At 39.8% G+C, this 20,543-nt stretch overlaps 1 protein-coding gene across 4 annotated transcripts in view; it reads right to left on the bottom strand.

Moving 5' to 3' along the window:
• The window catches only part of LOC307194839 (cyclic AMP-dependent transcription factor ATF-7), a 92,731-nt gene extending 73,992 nt beyond the window's left edge, over positions 1-18,739 (bottom strand). Inside the window, exons 1-2 of one of the 4 annotated variants that reach the window (XR_013830643.1) lie at positions 18,656-18,739; positions 116-184 (exon numbers count right to left, since the gene is read on the bottom strand). Coding sequence is in view for 3 of the 4 variants with exons in the window: in XM_079938199.1 (XP_079794325.1) it covers positions 116-170 (55 nt within the window). In the remaining variant the exon portion in view is untranslated. Of the gene's footprint in view, positions 1-115; positions 1,117-18,323; positions 18,367-18,655 lie in introns of those variants that run through there. The other 3 variants (XM_079938197.1, XM_079938198.1, XM_079938199.1) reach the window with 3 other exon arrangements.
• Between the last annotated feature and the right edge of the window lie 1,804 nt (positions 18,740-20,543).

The following is a 20,543-nucleotide window of genomic DNA, read 5'->3' as shown; positions in this document are numbered from 1 at the left end:
CTGATTACCTCCAGTGATCACGTAAAACACTGGCTTTAAACTCTTTGCCTCAGTGATAAAACAGCCACTTTGATTCACAACGAGACATTCACAATAAAGTATATTGTAAACGTACCTGTCCACAGCCCGGGGCATTGCACACAAACGGTCTGTCGTCTCCCATATTTCATATAGCAGAGCGGAGCTGAGGAGGGGGAGGTAGGGGGAAAAGTTATGTTAAATACGTTGGAGTTAAAAAAAAAAAAAAGTGCTTCAAAAATATCGAGCCTAGAAACAGGTGTTCCAAGAATGCCGTCTATCAAAGCTGTAAACACAGGCTACTTTGGGGAGACCCATTAGACAGGTGGCATATGATCTACTGTGCCTCGGTTGAAACTTTTAATTAGAAAAATTTAAACCTAAAGAGTCAAGGAATTTCAAGCCTTTTACTAGATTTTTCCCTCTTTCTGCTACAGTATATAACACACTTCTCCAGTATGCTGAATTACAACCAGTGCAGTTCCCTATGTCAATAAATCCACTGAACGCTCGATGCGGAAGCCATATTTCTGAACTAGAGAAGACCAAAATTTGTCATTTAATTAATTAAGGGATTATAGGAGGGGTGCTCCATTTTACAGGGCCATAATCTGGCTCCCTGGTGTATAAACAATGAGACTGTTGGCAAGGGCCGTTTATCCCAGATTATTGCCAAAGAAAACAAAGCACCCATCCTATTGGGCTACATGGGAAATGATTTTCATTAATAAAAAAATAAAAATAAAACCCTTCTCTCCCCACGGGGAGCCTCCTTCTCCCCCCACCAATCGTCAGTGGCAAATGGAGAAATATCGGTGCCCTTCCCCCCGATTCTATTTATGGCTAGGTTTTTAAAAGCAGCAATAAAACAAATGTCGACTCTTTGGGGGTTTACTGGGTGAATATGTTCCGGCTGTTTGTGCTGCTCTCGGCCAGAGTTCTTGGGCTGCTCTGTTGCAGCCAACAGATGTGTGCTGCTGCAGGGGATAAAAGAAATGGCACTAAAAGGCATCACCATCCATCCTCTCCGTTTCTCTTTAGAATTTAACAGGGTTTATACTGTTGTTGTTTTTTAATTATTGAAGCTAAACTTTTGAAATGTTGATCAAAATTCTTTGTCAAAGAACAATAACTCCAAATGAATGTGTTGGGGAAATTTCTCATATCCCAACTAGGAATAAAAATAGAGGTGGAGATGGATAAGGATTAGAAATGCAAATCATAGTAAAAATATTCCTAAAAGATACAGAGTATTTTGAAAGAGTGAAAGAGAAAAAAGGGGGGGTCACAAAAATAGTCTTTATAAAATAAACTCCTAAAGGACATTTTCAAACATCCTTCTACAAGACAGAAAGCTGTATGAAAGAATACGAAGAAGGGAAGATGAAAGAGGAAGAACTACAATTTGAATATGCGTAGAAACGACTTCAGAACTATAACCAAATTTCGAATTTTCATCTTGGAGATAAACCAAAATGTCAGGTTAACCTCAGTCAGATCTACGTCAAAATAAATATTAAAGTGCTAGACCAAATCTGGCAATCAGAAAACCATGCCTAAAACTCAGAGGGCAGTGGTAACATCTCTCCTACTCTCTTAAGACTCACTCTAGGGTTGGAAACCCGTATTTCTGGTAGTCTGATCAGTAATTCCACAACTAATCGCTGTTTAAAATTGTGGGGTGCCCCATAAAATACAAAGGGCTTCTTAGCAATCCTTCATTGTGATAGGAACAGGGTCTGACTAGGAAGGAAACTGATGCTACAGCACTGCTGTAATGGAAGAGAGCCTGTATGTACATAGGTGTACACAGATTTATATCACATTTAGCCAGGATAAATTGCTTCAATAAATTCTGTTCCTGGGAGAGGCCAGCTCAAGCTGATGCTTGGTACTGGGAAAATGAGAGCTTTATTCTTCACACAGCCCCAGGACAAGGAGGTCTTCTGGTTTGTTCGTTTGTTTTAAATACACTTCCTAGAACTACAACACAGTGCAAAAAATAAATACAAATATACAACAGTAAATAAATGCAAAGACCAATGCCATTATGGCTGAAAACTCAGAACATTTCTGGAAAGCAACTGATCTCTGGAAAAATTCCTAACAACTGCTGTGCTGGAGGTAATTTTACATCCTAGTCCCAGAACCTGCTTTTCTAATAAAATCACTAAATGAGAATTTTATTTCAACAAGATCCTCTAACCTATTTTCAATCAGGAAGTAACCTACAAGGGATAGAGCAGATGTAACATAAGCAGGCAGGATTCCTTATTTTTACCTTAATTATGTTTTTTGAGGCTAAGTTTTCTCAGTTTTCTACCGATTTAGAGGAGGAAAAGGGTCTTGGCTGAGAAGTGGGGCAGCACTGGTAGAGAAAGTTGATTAAATAAATTCTGGAATGGTTTTCCTCAAACCACAGAATTCAAAATTTAACTTGGTTTTGCACAATCACATCACAATTTATGGCTTCCAAATTTTATTTCATTGCTAGGAAATAGAGATGAAAAATCAAGACTTTCTAAAAGCAGAAAGAAAGGCAAAAATAAGTTTTGGGGGAGAGAATTAAAATGTAACAGAACCAAGCATTTTCATGGCTCTTAAATATTCAAATCTGTCGGTCACTAACTAGGATTTCCTGCTTCCTTCCGATTTTGCTGCCTTTTGTTTTGCCATTTTCACTGAAGAGAGATCACAATGGGAGGAAGAAGGCCCTCTTTCTTAAATACCTACAATTATTCTTTTTTTTTTGGCCCCAACTGCGTGGCACGCGGGATCTTAGCTCCCCACCCAGATCGAACCCACGCCCCCTGCATTGGAAGCGTGGAGTCTTAACCACTGGACCACCAGGGAAGTCCCCCTACAATTATTCTTCAATCATTCCCTCAATCTCTTGCTCCTTTTCATTTCCATCATTCTTGCTTTTAACTTTAAAGTGATGTCTTTTTTAAAAATGAAATATTTAACAATAATGATCTGTCTCCTCACTTAAAAAGAATTTCCAGTTAACATCATTCTAAAAATTTCTTTCATTCCCAGTCTGCTGTATCAATTGCTACATATAAAGAATGCCATTGCTTATTTCTATTTGATACTTAAAACTAACCTCTGATAATGAGAGGTCAAACTGATGCCTCCTCAAAAACAAATAGCAACACATTTCTGTAGTATAAAGACTGAGACAAAAGGTGAAATCTTGAATAATGATACTGCCATTCACTAGAATTTAACTCACAGCCCATTTGTAACTGTACTGCTTGACAGGTAGATCACGTGTCCAGGCACGGCATTCAAGTCTGTCATCTGTTTCTCAATCTATTCTTCAGGATGAAACTCAAGCATTCTTTAGAACTAAGCAATAAATGACAGACAAGGGGATACACATATTTAGAGACATTTCCAAAAGAAAGTGAAACGCTCTCAGTGGTGATCTTAGAACAGGAAAACAAAGATGCATAAAAAGGCTGTCCTATGGGCCAAGGAAAAGGCTCATGTGCTCAGAATGCATGAATGATAAAAATTGGTATTCATTTAAAAGAGAGAAAGTTATCTGAATGCTGGCAGAAAAGTGAAGAAAATCCAAGGTTTAGAGAATGATTTTAATAATTGGGGTAATTTCATAGAATCTTACTTTTTTTTTTTTTTTTTTGCGGTACGAGGGCTTCTCACTGTTGTGGCCTCTCCCGTTGCGGAGCACAGGCTCCGGACGCGCAAGCTCAGCAGCCATGGCTCACGGGCCCAGCCGCTCCGCGGTGTGTGGGATCTTCCTGGACCGGGGCACGAACCCGTGTCCCCTGCATCGGCAGGCGGACTCTCAACCACTGTGCCGACAGGGAAGCCCCATAGAATCTTTCTTAAATAGTTTTGTCAGAGCCAGAAGTATATCCTAAAATGGTCAATGTGCAAATAAGAAAACTGATTCTCTGATTCTGTGTGTATACATATGTATATCTATCTTTTTTTTTTTTAATGGAATGAGGATGGAGTCTGCCACTGAGGTCTACAAAAAGTCAGTTCTCTGGACCTGGCGTAATATAATTATTTCTTTAGTAACCAACTGATGTTATTAAGATGGCCCAACGTAAGGTAAGGAATAAAAGCCATGTATCAATATAAACACATCCAAAGGCCTGTTTGCAGGTTCCTAATAACAAAAAGCAGATATTGCTAAGTATAAAAAAATGAGAAGGGCATATACACCATAAATATCAAAGATTCATGAAAATCTAGAAGGGGTTCAAACTAGCTATCATTTATTCATTCAAAAGCATTACTAAAGAACTACTAAGTGCCAGGCAAAGCGGACACAAAAATAAAGACAATAGTCTTTTGCAAAAAAAGAATCTTTCTCTCAACTGTGTCAAAGAAAACCAGAGCTGGACAGTAGTTAAAGCAGTAAAAAATGGATTTTATTCAGGACTATTGCAATAGTGGCTAAGAGATCTCAGTATATAAACCAGGCTCAGTTTTGAATACACCATGGGCCAGTGGGAATTAACAGCCAAGGACCAGGGTGGAGTTCAGTGACTAGAAAATTACTAAGAGGAAACATAAGGGGTAAAGGGGATTCTGGTTAAACTAACCTAACAAGATTCTTGCTGATGACAGGCCAGGGTGATGAGACATCACCTGAGGGATGGTAGAGGATGAAGAACCTAATCAGATATGCGAGAGAACAGATACTGAGGGTGGGGGGCTCTTGCTAAACTGACTTAGCAGGGTTCTTGCTGAAATTCAGTTTTACAAGGAAGTACACAGATAAGCCTAAAAGAAGGTTCAGGAGCCTGACTAAAGTTTGGTCGGGAAAAGAATCCTTGTCATCTGGCATGAAAGATGCCAAGAAAGGGGTAAGAATGATGGCTTAATTTACAAGTTCAATTAGTCATAGGTTGATCAGTATACGTATTAGATCCCTTACTATTTCTCCTATTCTTTTTTTTTTTTTTGCGGTACGCGGGCCTTTCACTGTTGTGGCCTCTCCCATTGCGGAGCACAGGCTCCGGACGCGCAGGCTCAGCGGCCATGGCTCACGGGCCCAGCTGCTCTGCGGATCAGGGCACGAACCCGTGTCCCTTGCATCGGCAGGCGGACTCTCAACCACTGCGCCACCAGGGAAGCCCTTCTCCTATTCTTTATGGTCATTTATCAAATTATTTTACTAGCAATTCCAGAGTATATACGAGCACAAAAAAGATGGCTAAGTCTTGGTAAAAGATCTGACGAGGAAGACGTACGAAACTAGTAACTACAATTTACCTTTGGGATCAAAAAGTAAATTTAATCATTAAAAAAATTCATTAATTCAGGGACTTCCCTGTTGGTACAGTGGTTAAGAATCTGCCTTCCAATGCAGGGGAAGTGGGTTTGACCCCTGGTCAGGGAAAGAAGATCCCACATGCCGCGGGGCAACTAAGCCTGCGTACCGCAACTACTGTGCCCACACGCCTCAACTAGAGAGCCCATGTGCCACAAACTACAGAGCCCATGCACTCTGGAGCCCATACGCAACAACTACTGAGCCCGCGTGCCACAACCAGAGAGCCTGCACACCGCAATGAAGAGCCCGCAAGCCGCAACTAAGACCTGACGCAGCCAAAAATAAATATATTTTTTAAAATTCATTAATTCACTGAACACTTTATTCAGCGCCTACCGTATCTAGGCCCCAAAATTCAACAATGAATGAGACACACAAGATATCTGCCCTCATAGTGCTTACTTACAGTCTACAAAGAAGAGGCAAACACAAAGAAAGTAATAAACAAAATCATTTTAGATTAACAGCAGATAATTGCTAAGAAATGAAATCGTGATGTGTTAGTAACTAGAAGTGGACTACTTTAGCTTCATGAATAAAAAGGAAATGGCTGTATTATCTGTGACCAAAAGGGGAATGGGGAAGAATATAGAGATCCAGTTAAAAACTTCTGGAAGCCTTTCCTTTCATAACACGGTTGATGTTCAATAAATATTTACTGATTTAATCTGAAGTAGATATTCAAGTATACTTTGCTGAAATTTTACACTTATCTTTCCAAGTTTTGCAGAAAGCTGCTGGGTCCACAAGACAACCACTATGCAGGTATTTACGCATTTAAAGCTATATGTATTTAAGACATATTTAAATACATATTTATAACTACTTTGTGCCTAAGGTACTTTATGTGACTGCACCCAACCAATTCTGTGCTTTTCCTATCATACAAATAACACAAAAGAAGCTCTACAGTTTTTGGTTAGACTGTTAAAAATGGGGAGAGGGGAGGTATTTGTCAAGTTAATTGACACTTAACTGACCCTTGAAAACAAAACCTAGACCAGAGCTTTTACGGTATATTTTCAAGTATAAAAGAATGCTTGCTAATCAAGGATGCAGCAGAGAGGGCACCTTAATATGGGACTTGTGGGAGTACATATATGGACAATCTTTTTGGAAAGCAATCTGGCAATGTTTATATTAAGTGTCTTAAAAAGTTTTACACCCTTTGAACAAATCATTCTTCTTTCAGGACTTTATTCTGAGGCTAAAACCAGAAACATGGACCATTTATATATGAAAATGTTCATCATAGTCATATTTATAACAAAAAAGAAAAAGGAATTAAATGTTTAAAAAGAATGGATAAATATAAATTAAGATATTGTCTTACAATAGATATATTTAAGTTGTTAATAATAACCTTTCTGAAAGCTATTTAACAACATGAGAAAATGTTATACATTAAGTGGGGAAAAAAAGGAGGATACAAGGGGCTTCCCTGGTGGCGCAGTGGTTGAGAGTCCACCTGCCGATGCAGGGGACACAGGTTCATGCCCCGGTCCAGGAAGATCCCGCATGCGGTGGAGCGGCTGGGCCCGTGAGCCATGGCTGCTGAGCCTGCGCGTCCGGAGCCTGTGCTCCGCAATGGGAGAGACCACAACAGTGAGAGGCCCGCGTACCATAAAAAAAAAGCAGGATACAAAATTGCATATGCACCATAATTCCAAATCTATAAAAAAGCAAACAAAATAATAAGCATAGAACAAGATGAGCAAATTAACGTCAAATGTTAATAATGGTTATCTCTGGATAATGGTATTCCAGATGATTTTATTTCCCTCTTTCTACCTTCAGTATTTTCCAAAGTCTCTACAATGATCACACATTGCTTTTTTTTTTTTTTTTTTGCAGTACGCGGTACTCTCACTGTTGTGGCCTCTCCCGTTGCAGAGCACAGGCTCTGGACGCGCAGGCTCAGTGGCCATGGCTCATGGGCCCAGCCGCTCCGTGGCATGTGGGATCTTCCCGGATCAGGGCACGAACCTGTGTCCCCTGCATCAGCAGGCAGACTCTCAACCACTGCGCCACCAGGGAAGCCCACAGATTGCTTTTAATAAATCAAAAACTTTATAATATAAATAATAAAAAGAATACTGATCTGCATGACTTAAAAAAAAAAACATGTCTGAGTTAAAAAAAAAAAAAAGGCCCGTATCTGCTAGACTATTCCGTTTTTTTTTTAAGATTTTTTTTTTTTTTTATGTGGACCATTCTTAAAGTCTTCATTGAATTTGTTACAATATTGCTTTTGTTTTATGTTTTGGTCTTTTGGCTGCAAGGCATGTGGGATCTTAGCTCCCCAAGCAGGGATGGAACCTGTACCCCCTGCATTGGAAGGTGAAGTCTTAACCACTGGACCACCAGGGAAGTCCCTCTGCTAGACTACTCTAAAGCACTAAACAGTATAGTATTTAAAAATTATACAAAGTTGTTCACTCTCTACTACAAAGCAACAGAACCACAGAACCAACTGACAAAGTTCAAAATGAACTACCAAAAACATCTTTCTAAAAATGTAAACTAACAGCATCAAATAGAAATAGACATGGTGGAAACTTAGATCGATACACAGGGTAAATCAAGCATTTCAAGATAATTCCTTATTAGTTACCCTCAAGGACCCGTTTTCAGAATCCACAAATGCTGCCTAACAACAAGTAGTACTTATATTAAACACTTAGAAATTGCCCCAACTGTCCAACACAAAGGGAATAAAGAGAGTTGAAACCAAGCTTAGCAGGTACTGAATGCCTTTCAGTGAGCTACAAATACGCTAAAAAATTTAGACCGGCACCCAGAGCTCTACAGGCCCCATTCCCCTATGATATTAAAAAGAAAAAAATTATATACAAACAGTTCTCTTCCAAAACCATAACTTTGGATACCAACTTTCAGACTTTTAGATAATTTAGCTGCTGCTAAGCAAAGAGTACAAACACTGAAGCTCTTCACCATAGCAGCCTCAACATTTTATTCTCCATAAGATACTCTGTGCTCCTGTGACTTGCATTACATCTAGAACACTGACTTTAGGAAAAGATTCCAATAAACCTATGAACAGTGACACGATAATGAAGGTATGTTAACCGCAGAAAACAAAGAAGACTCATGTTTTACTAGGCAGTAGATTATTTAGGAATTGAAATTTCTGTTCATAAATTCTGGGTTCATTTTCCACTGTAGTATTTAGCATAACAATAGTTTAACACACTATTTCATTAGTAGGTAAACCAAATGCCCCAAAAGGATTACATAAAAAGCATAGGGCTTCCCTGGTGGCGCAGTGGTTGAGAGTCCGCCTGCCGATGCAGGGGACACAGGTTCGTGCCCTGGTCCGGGAAGATCCCACATGCCGCGGAGCGGCTGGGCCCGTGAGCCATGGCTGCTGAGCCTGCGCATCCGGAGCCTGTGCTCCGCAATGGGAGAGGCCACAACAGTGAGAGGTCCGTGTACCGGTAAAAAACAAAACAAAAACAAACAAACAAAAAAGCATATATAAGTCTATAACCTTTAACTAATTAGCCTTTTGTAAAGCACTTTGCTAACAGATTGGAAAACTGAGGTAGAGAGTGTAGGAAAAAAAATGCAAAAGATGAGTCAAGAGGTTGAGGTTGGACTGAACCCTGGTTACCTGTTCTCACACACCCCAAAGAAGATATAAAAATGGACACTGTATCTTTTTATAACACCTGAAAGTTGTATGACAACTTGCATATTGTATGACTACTCCTAAGTGAATCATGTATTTCCAAGTTTACACACAATAGGTGTTTCTTATATGTTTATTATATAAGCGAATGTCCAGAAATATGAACTTGAGGGACTATAATTTCTTGGAGCATTATTTTTGTCTAGGAAAATTAAATAATGTTGATAGTTTGAACATTAAGTATATTTTATTATAATTGGGCTTCCCTGGTAGTGCAGTGGTTAAGAATCCACCTGCCTGCAGGGGACGTGGGTTTGAGCCCTGGTCCGGGAAGATCCCACATGCCACGGAGCAACTAAGCCCATGCGCTACAACTACTGAGCCTCCACTCTAGAGCCTGTGAGCCACAACTACTGAAGCCCGCGCGCCTGGAGCCCGTGCTGCGCAGCAAGAGAAGCCACCGCAATGAGAAGCCTGCTCACCGCAACTAGAGAAAGCCCGCTCACAGCAACGAAGACCCAACACAGCCAAAAAATAAAAATAAGTAAATTTTTTTAAAGTATATTTTATTATAATAATTTTTAAACTCATAATCCAGTTATAGTATACATCAAGGATTGGTAAACTGCAGCCCATGGGCCAAATCTAGCCTGCCACTTGTTTTTATATGGCCCACAAGCTAAGAATGTTTTTTACATTTTTAAATGGTTGAAAAAAATCAAAGGAAGAAAATTTTGTGACATGTGAAAACTATATGAAATTCAAATTTTAGTGTTCATAAATAAAGTTTTATGGGAACACAGCCATGCTTATTCTTTGCATGTTGTCTCTGGCTAGCTACTTCTGTGCTACAATGCTGGAGCTGTAGTTTCAACAAGAGACCTCATGCCTGCAAAGCACATATTTACCATCTAGCCTTAGTTTGCCAACTCCTGGTATTTATAACTATTATTAATTAAAATACAAGGTTAAGATATCCCAATTATGACAAATGTCAGAGTGATTGTTAATTAAGGACTTTTATTATGTGACTATTCAAGTACTAATTTTTCATCTGACTTCTCGAAATTTAGAAATTAGGCTTTCTTTTTTTTTTAGAAATTAGGTTTTCTTAAAACATGATTGATTAATCTACCTCTATAGTTCTCAATCTTTAGCATATTCATCTAGGCTCCATGTAAAAATACAGATTCACAGGCCTCCTGGATTCTCTTGGCTTTGGGGCCCAAGAATCTACACTTTAAAAAACATCCTTGGTAATTCTGATGCAAATGGTCAGTAACCTACCCTTTGAGATGCACTAAATGGTTGGATATTCCTCCCGTATGGTAAACAACTGTATTTTTCAAGTTTGGTACCATAAGACATCAGTTCTCAAAGTGGGCTCCAGGGATCCCTACAGATCCTTGAGACCCTTTCAGAGGGTTCATGGGTGTTCAAATCATACAAGGGTAAAAGATCTATTTAAGGGGCAACATAGGCCAATTCATTTTTATGTAACAGAGTATTAAAAGTTCACAGATGTGGTAGCAGATTCTACACAATAGCTAACCTTTAAGAAACTATCACTTTTCAGATTTTGACGTAGTATCAAAGAAGAAAGATTATCTACAATTATCTGAAAAGAATCTTTCCTTTTCCTATTACATATCTGTGTAAGCACAGGTTTTCTTCGTATACTTCAACCAAAACAACATATTGTAACAGACTGAATGCAGAAGCAGATATGAGAATACAGCTGTTTTTTATTAGCCAGACATTTGATGTTCTTCCCCCAATTTTTTTTAAAACTATAGATAGTTATTTATGTTGTTTTTTTTTGTGTGTATGTTATTTTAAAATAAGCAAATAAATATTTTAAAATTTTCTCCATTTTAATTTCTAATATACTAAATATTAATAGATATAACCATGATAAGCAAAAGCTCTTTGGAGTTCTCAATAATTTTTAAGAGTATAGAGGGGTGGGTAGTGAGACTAAAAGCAGTTTGAGACCCACAGTTTGAGAAATAAACAGTAGAGTGCCCTGAATTGATCAAAGGGAAAGTTAAAATTAATTTCTGGATTTCAGGCTCAGGCATGCAGGGACAGGTTTCAAAGAACGGAACCGGCTTAAATAGACCAAATAGTTTTGCAGCAAATGACTGAAAACAGATGGGAGTGAGAATTAGGCTGAATCATAAGTTAGGCAACACATGGCCAAAGCTTAGAACCTATATGGAAACAGCTTCATACAGGCAACTACTAGACTAGAACTTTCTCTCCAGGCTTTTGGAGGATTCAAGGAACGATTCTGAGCTATTCTCAGAAAGGCTAATAAAGCAAAAACAAAGAAGCAACAACTTGCTAAAGTGATATCAGGAAGCTGAGTTAGAAATAACTAGAGAACATTATACCTATCTGTGTTTGGCCTCAATATGATTTTAGAAGTAAAAAAATTCCTGGAAACTGGTAGGCTGTGAAAAATCTAGTGTTGTGTTTTGGTTTTTTGTGTACTCATTTTCAGATGAAGTGAAACAGCAAAGCAATAGCAATCAACCCCAAAACACTGATCTTTAAGGATAAATTTTAAACCTTCATGGACTTAATTTAAATAGGCTGCAAACAACAACAAACCTGATAGACTCTAACATTAAACCCCAGTATGAGTTTGGTCCCAGATAGGAAATAGCTACAATATCCCACAATGATAATCATGGAGACGCTTAGAAATTCTCAAGAAAAAAATCTATTTTCTAAGACTGTCCACATACTGGCAACACAGCGACCTATCTGGGGTATTCCAATGTTCACTGACTTTCAAAAGTCCCTAGCACAGATATGTAAAATATTAGCAAACTAATGCTTGACCAAAACTTAAAAAAAAAAAAAAAAATTTAAATGGTGCTACAAAAGACATGTTAGTACCAGAAATATCAGAAAAACCATGTTAAATAAAAATAGGATGGTGTTACTCAAGTTTGATAGCTTAAACATTACTGGCCAGAAACTTGGTGCCAACACAAATCATTTACAGCAATCGTATGTTATATTCAATTAGTCATCCTGTTTTTATAATAAAGTCAGGCATATTCCTATTTCAAAAAGAATGGTTATGCTCTATTTTTTACTTTTCTACTACATGGTAAATTTTAAGCCCCAAATAAAATATGGCCAATTTAGAACATAAATCTCCTCTGTCCGCTATGTCAGAAAGAAGCACTATATCAGATAAGAAGATATTAGTAAGTAATTCTACACAAAGAAAACAAGTTGGGTTTTGTGAGAAGGTGAGGAGATGGCAGAACAAAACTATTGCCATGAAGGCCCCAGCCACAAGCTCACAAAGTAACTTTTCAAGCTAAATCTTGGCACTTGTTAGACTTTTCACAAATTGATATTTATTAAGGATAAATGCAGTATTGAATTAGAGAAACTTTTTTCACAGTCAGGTTTCAAATATATGAGAACATTCAGGATTAAACTCACCAAAAGATGAAAAGAAGCTAACAAAGTCATGAGTTTGTAATGAGTTCTGTTCTCCTTCATGACACTACTGTTGTAGCTCACCTTTGGTTTAGTTGGGAATCTTTCCTAGATGTCTGCTTACAAAGTTTTAAAAACTAGGTAGTAAATTTGTCTTTTCATAAAACCTTTCCTGGGCTTCCCTGGTGGCACAGTGGTTAAGAATCCGCCTGCCAATGCAGGGGACATGGGTTTGAGCCCTGGTCCGGGAAGATCCCACATGCCGCAGAGCGACTAAGCCCATGCGCCACAACTACCGAGCCTGCACTCTAGAGCCCGCGAGCCACGACTACTGAGCCTGTGTGCCACAACTACTGAAGCTCACATGCCTAGAGCCCGGGCTCTGCAACAAGAGAAGCCACCACAATGAGAAGCCTGCGCACCGCAATAAAGAGTAGCCCCCACTCGCCACAACTAGGGAAAGCCTGCACGCAGCAACGAAGACCCAACACAGCCAAAAATAAATAAATTTATATATTAAAAAAAACCTTTCCTGAATTTTACCATTCATCCTTCCTCTCCAAGGAAGCCATGCAGTATATGTTTACTTTCAAAACTGAACTGAATTTTGCTTCACTGTATACAGGCAGTGAGAAAATTATTCAGATTTCTTTTTTTTTTTAACATTTCTCAACAAAAGGACAAACAAGAGAAGGAAAGGAAACAAAATACTATGACTTAACAGAAAGAAAAAAACCAACCACATTCTTTCAACACAGTGTCCACCAGGGAAATTCTGAAGAGAAAATGTCATGATAAAATATTTTAAGACATAAAATGACCCCAATGCAAAATGTTTGTTGTTGTTCATTTGTTTTGTGTTTAGCTCAAAGGAATTATTATTTCTTGTCATTTATGTTCCTTACTTTTTGTTTGTCCATCCCCACTGGGTCAGTAGAACCATTTCAATTTCTTTACATTCTATTTTTCTTCCTGATTTTTCAATAGTAAGTTCCTTGATCTGAGCCTCTACTTACGAATGTTTAGATTGGAAAGGACCTTGAGGGGTCATCAAGTCCATCCTTCTGCTTTCCAGGAGAATTCATAACTACAATCTCAGATGGATGAGAATGTGTCAAAAGAAAATGTACAAACATTTCCATTCACAATTTGCAATTTTTTAAAAATGAAAGTAAAAATTAAAACCTCAAAAGAGGAAGGTGCTTTAAAACTGCATTTATCAGCTAAAATTGCTCAAACATAATTCAACTATCAGGCTAAAATTAACACACAGGAAGGTTGTTGGCTGCCAACATAAAATCTTTATTTAGTCCCTAGAGATGTCTTCTGATGTTTTATTTTATTTGTAAGCACCATTTTACCTTAAGCACATAGCATGACAAACTTAGATGACCACACCAATAAATTATAAATAGCAATGATACATATATATATCACCAGGAAAGCCCTGGGCAATAGTTTAATTCTTTGATATGTAACTTAAAATGTTCAGGGAATGATGTTTCTTCCTAAAGGAGTTTCCAAAACAGAATTTCATCTGATGACAAAAAACATACAACTATGAGGAAACACTGTTAAATCATTCTAGAATTTTTTTTTTTTTTTTTTAAAGAAAACAGGACCAGGGCTTCCCTGGTGGTGCAGTGGTTGAGAGTCCGCCTGCCGATGCAGGGGACACGGGTTCGTGCCCCGGTCCGGGAAGATCCCACATGCTGCGGAGCGGCTAGGCCCGTGAGCCATGGCCGCTGAGCCTGCGCGTCCGGAGCCTGTGCTCCGCAACGGGAGAGGCCACAGCAGTGAGAGGCCTGCGTACCGCAAAAAACAAAAAGAAAGAAAGCAGGACCAGAGGTCTTGGAAGTGGGGAAAAAATAATACTTAGAAAAAACAGGGGCCAGGGAAGGTAGAGTCCAGACACTATATTTTGATGAAATATTGTTTCCCAGGAAGATTATAAAATGAATTATTAAATAAATGGCTTATGAACCACTGGCAAGTAATGCAGTGATCTATAAACACTAGCATAAGAAAGCTAAATAGTAACTCATGTCTAACTTCACTTTCTTCATATGAAATATAGGTTAGGTAATAAAACAGTAGGTGGATTCATAACTGAATTTTACCCAAAAGGTTCATTAATGGATTAATATCAACTTAGTGATAGTGTTCTGATATTACATAGCATTGTTCCACCCTTATATATTTTTACCAGTGACCTAAAACAAAAACACAGGTGTCACGTTTATCAAATTTAACTATCAACAACAGAAAGATATGAGGAATGGTTAAGAGGCTAAAAATAACAAGCAGATGTAAACTGGTATATAGAGAATGGATAAACAACAAGGTCCTACTGTATAGCACAGGGAAATATATTCAATATCCTGTGATAAGGGACTTCCCTGGTGGTCCAGTGGTTAAGACTCCATGCTCCCAAAGCAGGGGGACTGGGTTCGATCCCTGGTCAGGGAACTAGATCCTACATGCCGCAACTAAAGATCCTGCATGCCGCAATGAAGATCCCGCATGCCACAACTAAGACCCAGTGCAGCCAAGTAAATATATTTTTAAAAATCCTGTGATAAACCATAATGGAAAAGGATATGAAAAAGAATGTACATATATGTATAACTGAGTTACTTTGCTGTACAGCAGTAATTAACACATTGTAATTCAACTATACTTCAATAAAAAATAAATTTAAAATAAAAGGCTAAATAACATTATCAAGCTAAAACAATAAACCAAAACTAACAAGATGACAATTACAGGGATAAACACAAATTCCTCAATTAAAATTTAAAAATTAATTATATAAATTAATCTTAGGCTTTAAGAACAGAGGTATTGAGTGCAGTGATAAAAGAGGCCCTATTCTCCCCTGTACTTTGTATTGATCAGATTATATCTGAAATGTTATATTCAGATCTAGATAAGAAACCCTAAAAACTCAGGCAACTAAGTTGATAAGGAGACTGAACTTTATTAAAAATGTCACTTAAAGAATGGTTGAAAGAACGTGGGGTATTTACCCCAGTAAGAGAAGCCTTAACAGAACATAACTGTCATCAAATATTTGAAGGGTTACCATGCTGACAAGAATTAGCTTTATTTATTGTAGCTTCAGATGGCAGGAGTAAAGAGTTTCACAATGTAAAGAATGTTCTAAAAAGCAGAGCTCCTATAATGGAACAGGGTATCTATGAAGTAGGGACCTCCTCCTTACAGCATTCAGAAGTTAAAAGACCACCCACCAGACATTCCAAAATGATGCATTTTCACACTTCATGAATATATCAATACTTGATCCTAAAATAAGCCTATTAGGGGAAGGCAATATTCAAAATGAGAAGCTTAAAAATTGTTTTATTTGACATGTTTCTAGAGACGGAAGACTTTTTTCATGAACTCTAAAAGAGAAATAATGCTTTTTCTTTTTAACTGAATGCTGCGTTTGTTTTTCTCAGAGAAACAACATATGCACCTTAACTTTAGTACCTTTATCAAGGGATAAGAAGCAACTGTATGCCAGCCTGCCAACTAGTTTCAAGAAGAGAACTGTTTTTATTAGACATTTACATGGCAATGCTATTTGCTCCACCTAAAACTTCCTTCCAAAAAGGCTCCTCCTCATCAGACGTGGAGAGGAGGCTGCTGTAACACTGACTCCTTCCTACTGCAGCCTAGAAAAACTCACTCTTGACATGTACAAAACAATAACTTGTGAGAACTTCAGAGCAGCTGTGTTCAGGCAGAGCCAGGGACTTAAAGCAGCAGCTTGAGAGTAGGATGAAAAAACAAATTTCATTTTGGGTTGGAAGCAGGGAGAGGAAAGATAAAGGAGATATACAATAACGGTCTCTATTAACATTTAAAAGCCATGGTAAACAAAAATGCTTAAAAGTTACAACACTGAAACTATCACAGGATGTAACCTTTGATCCACAAGTTTAAAATGAGCAGTGTTCATCATTCTCTAGCTTTCTGCTAGGTGTTAACACTGAGATAGTGCCCAAGTCAAAGCCATCACAAATTCTAGGATGGAAGAATAAAACAAGGAACTTTGCTCTCTCATTGGATATTTTGTTGTGCTGCTGCCAGGCAAACTGTGAAAATGTCTGAATATCCAATAACAATGCTCTCAATGTGAAATACTGGAACCCAATTAAGTAATTAATGCTAAAAGGTCAGTAATTAATTGGTCTCAATGTGCTGCAGGGGTAACCTCCTGGCTAGGAGGACAAATGGCTGCTGAATACCAAAGGTTAATACAAAGTAACATACTCTGGTTTCTCCTCATGTAACACCTTTCCCGGTATATTTCAGATGTTATTTTGCTTCCAAAAGTAAGAGGAGAAGAAAAGGAATGTAAAAGACAAATCTATGCAATAGCAAAGAAGTCATTAATTAATTGGCTGTATTAGCTCATTATTAAATAATACAGAACTATCAAACAAAGGGCAAAGACTTGTCCCTTTTTTGTACAGAATTAAGAACTGGTAAGACTACTTAGTATAGCTGCCAAACTTTTCTTTAGCTTCCTTTCTCACAGACGTGTTACATTTCGCAATAGTCTCCACTTACCTTAAAGTATCCTCCATGTTTAAGTACAAATTGTGTTTGATTTCCCCAACCCTTGCCCCCAAGATATCAATATTATGACTTATCTTTAGCTTCTGAATCGGAACACAAAGGAAGAAACTGAAAATTTTTCACTTTCCTGAAATACGTGCCCATTTTATTTACACCATTTAAAAAAACATAAGCTAACTAAAACTAACTGCAACCATTCATTTAGCAACTCTTCAAGAATACGAGTGGGTAAGAAACACATTTAACAAAACAACCAGTTTAGTACATTTTTCTGTGCTTATAATACCTATAAAGACCTATGTCTCGGCAAGAATTATTTATACTACTGAAAAGTTTTTAAAAGTAGGAATCAAGTGAGCTTGTGGAGAAAACTCTGCACACCCCTACAAACCTACACTTACTATGACACAACCTCAAAGATACTAAAACACCCTCTGATAAGTAGAAAACAAACTTTTAAAGTTAGGAAACCAGCAACGCGGGAATATGGGGAGGAGGTGCCCTGGGTAGTAAACACCCCAGTCACAGAACATAACAAGCAATTCAGAGTAACGTATAACTCCCGATGGAGCTCCAACTTGGCCGCTTAAGTCCCAAGCCCCCATCCCTGAGTTGAGGAAGAGATGAAGTGCAGAACAGGAAGAGAGGGAGAAAGGAAATCTGAGAAGTGATGAAAGTGTTCTATTTTTCTCCTTCTCTACCCCTATCCCAACTTTCTTGCAGGCTGGTCACCAGACTGGGTGCCATATCCACCAAAAGCCCTAAATCCATTTCCCAGGCTTTTTCTGACACCTAGGCTAAACACCTGTACATATGAGCCGTCTCCTAACCAAACACCTCCCCTTACCCTTCTGGATTCCCCCATACCCTTCCCAAAGTGATACCTCTTGGCCACTAGCCCACCTCTATGAAGTCTTCCTAAACTCGTTCACTTAATTTTCTCCATATCCATACTTTCTCTCTGATATCATGTCCCTGGTCCTCTTTTTTATAATTCAATCGAAATGCCATGCTCTCACTTCCACTTACTCCTCCCTATCTTCCCAGCAAAACCAAATACCATGTTTTCACCTCCTCATCCCCACCTCCTGCCTATTACCCCTGACTCTTCCAATGCCAAGTCTCTAACCCCACTCTTTGAAGAAGCTCTGGGTCTTCAACCAATTTCGTACCCCTACCCTTTCTCCATTCCACCCCATTACAGGATCCACTAGACTTCCATTCCCTCAGGATTCAACTCCCCTCTCCTTGCCACGCCCTGTGCCCCCCGGGGCTACTTACCCCCAAGTTCTCCCCACACTTCAGGCCTCTGGCCCCGCCTTCCCCCCAAAGGAAGGAGGCGGGAGGAAGGAGAGAAGAGGGGCGGCACTCCGCAAGGTAAAGGTGACCTCCCATTAGTGCTCGTCGCCGCCAATCGTAACTTCCTTCTCTCTTATTGGTCGGCGTTGGTCCATGCCCCACCCTCTTCCTCAGACAGGGCCCAGCCACCGCCTCAGCGCCCCCGTCCAACACACACTGGGAGGGGAGACCCCGGCCTGGGACACTGGGACTGGCCAGAGTTGATGGGGAGACTCCCGTCAGATCATGGACTAGTTAATATTATCTGGACTCACCCGCTGGTAGCTCCGTCGCCTCCCGCCCGCCCGCGCTCGGTCCCACAATCTGTCTCCAGCTCCTTCTTTCCCCCCTAAGCGGAGCAGATACTTTTCTCTCGTCCGGCCAGGCGCGCTCACTTCTCGCGAGATATGGAGAGGAGTTGGAGGAAGGGCGAGATCCGCAGGGCCTGAGTCGGAAAGGGGCCGAGGGGCGGGGCTCCGGAAAAAGAAGGGGCTGGACTTTCGGTGGGCAGGGCTAAGGAGGGAGGCTGTGAGAGTTCCTAATCGCTGGTCGCACGTGTTCGGCTGCGGAGTTTAAGGGGAAAAAAAAAAAAGAAATAGGAAAGGGACTCCTTACAGGTGCCTGTAGTAATGGAGATCCAAACAGTTCTCATACTAGAGAATTAGATTATCCCAAAGTAGCGCACTTTAAAAACGAGACAAGGTTGTACCTCAGTAAAACTTTTTTTAAAAAGAGCGGGGTGGGGGGCTTCCCTGGTGGCGCAGTGGTTGAGAGTCCGCCTGCCGATGCAGGGGACACGGCTTCATGCCCCGGTCCGGGAAGATCCCACATGCCGCGGAGCGGCTGGGCCCGTGAGCCATGGCCGCTGAGCCTGCGCGTCCGCAGCCTGTGCTCTGTGACGGGAGAGGCCACAACAGTGAGAGGCCCGCGTACCGCAAAAAAAAAAAAAAAAAAAAAAGAGCGGGGGAATTCCAGTGGTTAGGACTCCGCGCTTCTGCTGCAGGGGGCACGGGTTGGATCCCTGGTCCCAGAACTAAGATCCCGCAAGACGAGCGGCTCCGCCAAAAAACTTTTTTTTTAATTAAAAAAGTGGGGGGAAAACCGAGTCAGCTACATAAGATGATTCAGTGTTCCAAACAGTCGAATAGTTGCATTTTCTTCTTTGTTCTTACAGTAGCATCACTGGCCGTAATCTCTGCTGTGTGTCTGTATATGGGGATGGGGTGTGGTAAAAGTTCAACCGCAGGAACTGGCGACTTTTTAAAAAACGTGTAGGTTGTTTCTATTGTCCTCCAGAGTTATCACTTCCTTAATGGCAAAGTAGTTTGAAATACCCTTAGCCCTAGAACTGAAGTGCATGTATTGGGAAAAGCGAGCTCCCAGCTCTATCATTTTCTTTGAGTATCTTTACAGTGAGGCCAGCAATCCCATTTTACTCAGAGTTGTAATGATCAAATGAAATAATATGTGTGAAACTTATTTGGAATTAAAAGGCACTATATTTATTACTCAGTAAGTATTTTAACAAATGACATACTACATGCAAAGAACTGTTCTAGGCATGGGGAGAAGAGTAGACAGACCAGGTCCCTGCTCTGGTAGAATTTATGTTTTAGTGGGAAGGGGGAGACAGTTAATAAACACAAATATTATATATTTCAGTTAGTGAAGAGTGCTGCAGGGTAATGAGACGGAAAGTGACCAAGAGTAGGAAAGCAACTTTACTCCTGGTGTTGAGAGGCCCCTTTGAAGGAATAACGTTTGAACTGTGAGAAGGAGACAGCCTTGGGAAGATTTTCGGTGAAACATCAAATGCAAAGACTGTATTTAAAATTTTCTCATATGGTTATGAAGGTGGTAAATTTTATGTTATGTGTTTTCTTTGTTTGTTTGTTTTTTCTTGCGGTACGCGGGCCTCTCACTGTTGTGGCCTCTCCCGTTGCCGAGCATAGGCTCCAGACGCGCAGGCTCAGCGGCCATGGCTCACGGGCCTAGCCGCTCTGCGGCATGCGGGATCCTCCCGGACCGGGGCATGAACCCATGTCCCCTGCATCGGCAGGCGGACTCTCAACCACTGTGCCACCAGGGAACCCTTGTTATGTGGTTTTTTTATCACAACTAAAAAAAAACTTTTAAAATGTTACTGTAAGTATAAGGACAGTT

Source organism: Stenella coeruleoalba, assembly GCF_951394435.1.
Source record: "Stenella coeruleoalba genome assembly, chromosome: 11".
In the NCBI taxonomy this organism is placed as follows: Eukaryota; Metazoa; Chordata; class Mammalia; order Artiodactyla; family Delphinidae; genus Stenella; species Stenella coeruleoalba.
This window is presented reverse-complemented; position numbering and strand designations above follow the sequence as displayed.